Source organism: Colossoma macropomum, unplaced genomic scaffold (assembly GCF_904425465.1).
Source record: "Colossoma macropomum unplaced genomic scaffold, Colossoma_macropomum, whole genome shotgun sequence".
Lineage (NCBI taxonomy): Eukaryota > Metazoa > Chordata > Actinopteri > Characiformes > Serrasalmidae > Colossoma > Colossoma macropomum.
In genome coordinates, this window is record NW_023494808.1 from 16414929 (window position 1) to 16421972 (window position 7044).

The 7044-nt window shown below is 40.5% G+C and overlaps 1 protein-coding gene across 1 annotated transcript; it reads left to right on the forward strand.

The window, feature by feature from the left end:
* Window positions 1-2729: 2729 nt before the first annotated feature.
* On the forward strand, window positions 2730-6841 carry atp5pf (ATP synthase peripheral stalk subunit F6). Its single transcript, XM_036557201.1, has 4 exons — window positions 2730-2855; window positions 3147-3323; window positions 5768-5892; window positions 6722-6841. The coding sequence occupies exons 2-4, from the start codon at window positions 3154-3156 to the stop codon at window positions 6748-6750; spliced, it is 324 nt and encodes a 107-aa protein (XP_036413094.1). The 5' UTR covers window positions 2730-2855; window positions 3147-3153; the 3' UTR covers window positions 6751-6841.
* Window positions 6842-7044: the final 203 nt, after the last annotated feature.

The window sequence follows — 7044 nt, forward strand, 5'->3', positions numbered from 1 at the left end:
GGCTAGGGTTTTAAAAAGGTCTTGGGGATGTGGGCAGACTGCACTGTAGATACAGAGAAAGCAGGATTTCTTTAGTTTCTTTCTCTGTGATGTTTCTTTTTCTTCCTCTGTGTAAGTGTATGGAACATTTGCTTTGACTGGGAAAACTATGCTTTATACACTGTATTCCATAAATAAAGTTTTGAATGTACATACAGATTCCTGATGTGGTGTCAGATTATTTTGTGTGTAATGTTTAGTGTTGTGTCAACCTTGTCTGGAAACATCACAAAACAGAATGATTCTTATAGCTGGGCATCGAAAGTGTTTTTATGTTACTGACAATTTCCAATAAGCATGAATTATCCAAAATCTAGACTGAGAACTGTCTAAATTATGTTCCAAAATATGTGTGTTGGTATTGAAAATCTTTAACTGATTCCTAGCTCTGCTCACCTTCAGTTTATTAGCAACACCTACCCTTAAAAATTAAATTTACTGTAAGCAGAATTGCCAGCTAGTTACTATAAGTAATGTTTACAGCGCTTCATGTTTGTTTACAGCAATGATGCATTTTACTGTTTTAAATGCAGTAAAAAAAAAATAGGCTTTAATATGAAGTATTTAGAAAATGATTCTGCCAAAAATTGCAAAATTCAATGTAAAAATGGTGTTTTCCATGAACAGAGTTAATGTCCCATTAAATTTTAAAAACAATAAAGTTATGTTTTTTTTTCTGTGGAAAGTGTCACTGACATCGAACTTTTCTGTGGAATATATTCATTAAAATTATCCAGTAACTCCATAATTACAATGTTATTTGGTTCATTTCCAAGCAATTTGATGTTAAAATCATTTTTTTCTTTAAATTTATTTAATTCATTTTATGTGCAGCCCTGTTACCCAAACCTGGTCCCCCTTGTATAAAATGGAACTTTCCATTTATTATGATATAAACAGTATAAACCTTGTTGTTTTCTGCAGAATGACTATCAGACAGATCAGTGTTCTCATTCTTTTTCCCTCAATTTACACACAAAACATTGATTTGGCTGCATGACTAGAGCTCATTCAACCCTGTTACCAAAATTATTGTTAGAAGAAAATAAATATGTGCATATCCTGAAATTTATGTAAACTATAAAGTTATTATTAGTAAGCGTGCAACACGTGCACTCTGTGAAGTTAGCCACTCCTCCACATTTTTAACAAAAAGATGTCTACTGTATAAAGTACTGTGATACAGTTGTATGTAAATGTTTGGGTGTTCCTAGTCAAATTAAATGTCATTGATTTAACAGTGAAAATAAGTTAACACATCCTCTACAGAGTGCAAGCTTATTTATTCATTTATAAATGTATGTATACTATATGGACAAAAGTATTGGGACACCTACACATTACACCCACAGGAGCTTTTATGACATCCCATTGTAAATCCATAGGTATTAATATTAAGTTCCACTCTTCTGGGAATCTTTCTACAAGACTTCGGAGTGTGTCTGTGGGAATTTTTGCCCATTCATCCAGAAGAGCATCTGTGAGGTCAGACACTGATGTTGGATGAGAGGGCCTGGCTGTCAATCTCTGTTCTAGGTCATCCCAAAGGTGTTTGATGGGGTTGTGGTCAGGGCTCTGTGAGGGCCAGTCAAGTTCTTCCACACCAAACTCGCCCAGCCATGCCTTTATGGACCTCACTTTGTACACTGGGTCACAGTCATGCTGGAATAGAAGAGGGTCTTTCCTGAACTGTTCCCACAAGGTTGGCAGCATACAATTGTCCAAAATGTGTTGGTTTGCTGAAGCATTAAGATTTCCCTTCACTGGAACTAAAGGCCCTAGACCAACCCCTGAAAAACAACAACAAAAAAACATTCTCCCTCCTCCACCAAACTTTACAGTTGGCACAGTACACTCAGGCAGGTAACGTCCTCCTGGCATTTGCCAAATCCAGACTCCTCCATCAGACTGCCAGATAGAGAAGTGTGATTAATCACAGAATACATTTACACTGCTCCAGAGTCCAGTGGTGGCGCTTTACACCACTACATCTGACGCTTGCCATTTTGCATTTTGATCTTAGGCTTGTGTGCAGCTGCTCGGCCATGGAAACCCATTTCATGAAGCTCCTGATGCACAGTTCTTTTGCTGATGTTGCTTCCAGAGGCAAATCGGACCCTGAGTGATTCAACAGAGGACAGGCACTGTGTGCTTCAGCACTCAGTGGCCCCACTCTGTGAGTTTGCGTGATCCACCACTTCATAGCTGAGCTGTTGTTACTTCTAGGTGCTTCCATTTTACAATAATAGCACTTACAGTTTATGGGGCAGATCTAGCAGGGCAGAAATTGGAAAACTGACTTGTGGCGGAGGTGGCATCCTATGACAGTGCCATGTTTAAAGTCACTGAGCTCATCAGTACGACACATTCTACTGCCTGTGTTTCTCTATCAAGATTGCGAGGCTAATTCTATCCACCGGTTAGCAATGGGTGTGGCTGAAACACCTGAACTCAGTAATTAGGAGGGGTGTTCCAATACTTTTGTCCATATAGTGTATGTATGTATGTATGTATGTATGTACGTTGAACTCTTCAAATAAATTTAAATTGAGCACTAAAATTTGCAGGAAAATGCTATATTGAACGGTGTTTTCTGTAGAGGATATGTTAACTTATTTTCACCTAGAAAATCAGGAAAACGTAATTTTTCCGTCAGGGACTTTTCAGGTTTACGCATGCGCCTGTTGTCCTGTACCTGCCGCTCTCGGTCAGTAGGGGGCGCTGTGGCGTGGCTGTCTGAACTCTCACAGAAGAAGAGGTCTGAGCGGCAGCCATTGCCTGTGTGTGCTGTTTGAGGACGGAGTTCGGTGTCGAAGGTGACTGAAGAGTTTCTCCTTTCTCAGCTCTCTTTTCCGTTCGGAGCGAGTCGTGTTTGTTGTTGTGTTGCCGGTTTAGGTCTGAGCGCTCGTGCTGAGGCTGAGAGCGGCGGCAGGCTGGAGTGAGCGTGTCACGCGCAGCGCTGCTCTCAGTGTTAGCAGTGTTAGCGGCGTTAGCGGCTCAGTGTCTGAGGCGGAGGAGAGAAACAGGAGCGTAAAACTGTGGAGGCGAACTCAGCCTCTCGTCTTTGTTCTGTTCAGTAACCGCAGCGTTTTTCTTTCCCCTCGCAGTGACAGAATGGCGCTCCGGCGGCTCTTCCGGCTGTCCTCCCTGCTCGGCTCGGCGGTGAGGGTGACTTTGAGGAGGAACATAGGCCTCTCCGCCGTGCTCCTCAACCGGGCCAAGGAGCTTGACCCTGTCCAGAAACTGTTCGTGGACAAAATCCGCGAATACAACGTCAAGAGCAAGTCAGTCTCAAAAACTCTTGCCTTATATTGCTAAAGAAACTGCATTAGACGTGTTTTCTGAGTCAGAGTTGGTGCTGAAGCTAGCTTCTTGTTCGAATTTTCCCGTTCCACCTTAAATGTTACAACAGTTACATGTATTTGCTGCACCACTTAAGGTGGAACGGGCAAGTTCGAACAAGAAGCTGGCGAATAGGAAACCAACTAACTTTACGTGCGTTGGAGGCACAAATCAAGTCCTGCAGTGAATAAATTTGTGCTTTTGCACCTCATTCAGCTGCAGAAGTGGTTGTGAATTTGTTTATTTGTTAATGAAATGACTCTAAGGTTAAAGCAGGAATGACAAAGTTGCTGCTGGGGGCTCCTGGTGGGCCTGGAGTTCTCCATAAGCTGGATAGCTTCAGACCAAAGTGTGACTGAGTACCGTAGGGTGGGCAGTGTGACAGTATTCAATCATTATGGTGATAAATTATGTCATAGTATGTTTTCTGAGCCTATCATGAATATCATCAGTTACTAAAAGAGCTCTGATAAATGGCATATTTCATTACAAAGAGAGCCTAGTTAGCCCTGTTTGACGTAGTGCAGTATTTCAGTGTGAGACGTGTTGAATAAAAATCATTGTGCACAGTCTAACAAAATATTGTGTTGCATATTGTATATGAAGTATTGTGATGACTGCTGTTTTTGCCATATTACCCACCCCTGCTGAAACAATTCCAATGCTGTATTGGAAAGATTGAAAATACATAGAAATACATAAATGTTTGACCAATGCTTCCAGTTAAAAAGGTCATTTAATTTCCAATGAACAGTTGATATTTGCACAGGTGGGTTTTTCAGTCATTTTGAGGACCGTTTGTGGAGTGTATGCATGAGGCGCAAGAGCACAACCTGTCTACTTAGTGATGCACAACTCAGGGTTTTCTGGAGTCTAGACTCCTCTTAAGTTTAACTAATAGTGCCAGAGCCGTTGATAAAGGGATACAGCAGAGATTAAACCACCCTAAATGTGGTTTACAGCACTATCACAACTTGGATATTTAGCCCCATGAGAGAGTGCTAAAGCCAGCTGCAACTGACTTATTTTAAACATCATGTTGCCTCTATTAACCAAAGCCTTAAGCAGTAGCCTACAGATGTGTTTGTTAGCTAACAGTTGGCCTGTGTAGTTAGTCCCATGACAAACAAGCTTAAAATGTGAGATCGACTGACTTTGTTAATTGTTGTTTCAACTATGCACTTGAACTTTAAGCTAGCCCCAGTCTTGCCATGTATATGTAGGCTTATAATATGTGGTAAATGTAAGTAAGTAAACTGTTACATTACTGGTAGCTATAAAACACTGTTATGTTTGCGTTATTTATGGATTGTATTGGCTGTTTTAGGTTTGTCAGTTAACGATTAAGCACAGACTAACATCAGTTGGTTGTCATCAAAAGAATTAGCCAAAATTCACATCCTTTCTCAGCCACACTCAGTGACTAGGCTTTTTTTTTCCTGATGTAACTTATTATTTTTTGGGCAGGCGTATCAGTCTCTGTAGGGCCACAGCCCTGCAGAGATTAGCATTTTACATCTTCTAACACTGCTCTGGCATACAGTACTTGTGCATGTTTGAAACAGCCTGTGCAGGCTGTACCAACACATCATGGCTTACTTACATAAGCAGAGCGTCACGTTTAAATCTTGCATGTAAAAACAATGTTAGAATTTACATCTCATTAAACTCTTGTGCTGCGGCGTCTCACTGATGTTTCTGCCTTTTTCCAAATGGTTTTGCGCTGCGTTTTTCTTAGAAACAAAAGAACCTACAAAACAGGAAACCTTTCACTAACATAACGGCCTGGAAATGCAGCCTTTCTCAGCTGCACCCCTGGATTTCTGACGTGGCTTCTGAATTAAACTCTTTAGCAACCCAGTTTGACACCACAGTTTTAGGGGTTGCAATTTTTAGGAAATGTGTATCTGTGCACTCCTACCAAAATGAGGACTGTCTGGCTGAAGTGTCCCCTACCTGTTATCATATTGGACAGGGTTGATGTTGGGTCTGGGTTGACTGAGAAATCCTTTTGCTTAGTATTCTCTGGAGACCCACCTGCACTGCACCTTTTTATGGTTAATCATCTGACATACCTGATTCATTAACACCTTTGCAGTTCAGGTGGCTGTAGAGATGGGCAATACAGCAAAAATATATCATCACGATACTTCAAGAAGTTTTCACAATACGCAGTTTTTTGAGGCTTGATGTTGGGACAGACAAAAAAAAGGACCTGAGGTGCCACATTTAAACAGTACTATCAAAAACTGAGTACAAATTATTTTTATTCAACATATTACCCACTGTACTGTCCTAAATGATTTAAATGTAACTATATTTGCTTTGGAAGATGTTTTTTCTTTCCTCGTCTTTCCTCTTATAACCCATCTCTCTGTCTCTGCAGGAGTGCTGGTGGAGTAGTGGATGCTGGACCCAGCTATCAGAAGAACATGACAGAAGAGATCGCCAAACTGCAGAGGTTATATGGAGGTGGCGACCTCACAAAGTTCCCCGACTTCAAATTCCCAGGTCAGTGTTCAGTGTTTCCAGTCAGATTCTCTCTGTAGTTGCCATAGAATTATATTTTTATATGCAAATTAGCAAACCTTGGCCTGACGGTGCCTAAAGACATCAGTGCTGCGCAGTGTAGGGGTTTCCACGGTGTAATCAAATGCTGAAACTGGCTAGTTCTCTGAATCTCACGAGAACGAACGTAATGCTCTACAGAGCAGTGAGGTCAAAGTATCTTTTAGTCTTGGTCTGAGGTTATCCTGTGTATTAAAGAATAAACTGCTGGTTGTTGTGTCTTGGAAAACCAGCCACATGTTTCTCCTTAATATTCCATCAACACTAGCCATTCATATTTGAATAATTTTTTTTTCCCCCAAAATTTTCCAGGCCGAATCCCCTGATGGTTCTCTAGTGTTAAAGAATGCAGTTGCCCAAAACGCACAGCAAGTTCATTCCTTTATAAGACCAACCACATGAGTGATGCTTGCTTGCAAGATACACAATGGTATTACTCATAGGTAGCTAGTTAGCTACAATCATATGCAAAAGTTTGGGCACCCCAAAACGTCTTACTAGGTGATCTAATGCTGCGTCTCAAACTGCATACTTTTATACTTTACCTGCTATACTAAGGAGTGCACTTCTAATGGTACTGCATCATTTTTTACATACTATTAGGTGTCCTAGTAGGTGGTTTGAGATGGCACACTAGTAACACAGTGGGAAATTTCAGCCATTTAGATTTTTTAGCTTTCATTTATCACAACAAAACAAAGCTATATATATTTTTTGAATCTGCTTGTTTTTATGTCCGTCCTCTAATGCTCACTTCTTTTTTTCTCAACAGAACCCAAACTGGATGAAGTGGCTAAGTGAGCGATCCTCTGCTAAAAACTGCATTTATGTCTTGTCACCTTCTGAATGATGGAAGTAAATATTTAATAAATGACCTTGGTTTAAAAAAATGTTTTTGAGTCCATAATTGTGGCTGCTTAGGTCTGTGATTGATCTACACACTTAAACTCAGTGTAGTCTCATTTAAAAAAAGCCTGAAAGCAAACTCCATTAAAATATGCATTAGACCGGATATCTTGCCTAAGAATGGACTTTTTCTGTAAAGAAATTAGCTCATGTGGAAGAGTCTTTTGCAAAGGCTAAAGCAGTTCAAAC

What these genes read in the sequence shown, in the direction of transcription:
- atp5pf (XM_036557201.1), top strand. Translation starts at nt 3,154, where the DNA reads ATGGCGCTCCGGCGGCTCTTCCGGCTGTCCTCCCTGCTCGGCTCGGCG. An exon ending in GAATACAACGTCAAGAGCAA is followed by an intron (nt 3,324 to 5,767) that starts GTCAGTCTCAAA and finishes CTGTCTCTGCAG; the next exon opens with GAGTGCTGGTGGAGTAGTGG. An exon ending in CCCCGACTTCAAATTCCCAG is followed by an intron (nt 5,893 to 6,721) that starts GTCAGTGTTCAG and finishes TTTTCTCAACAG; the next exon opens with AACCCAAACTGGATGAAGTG.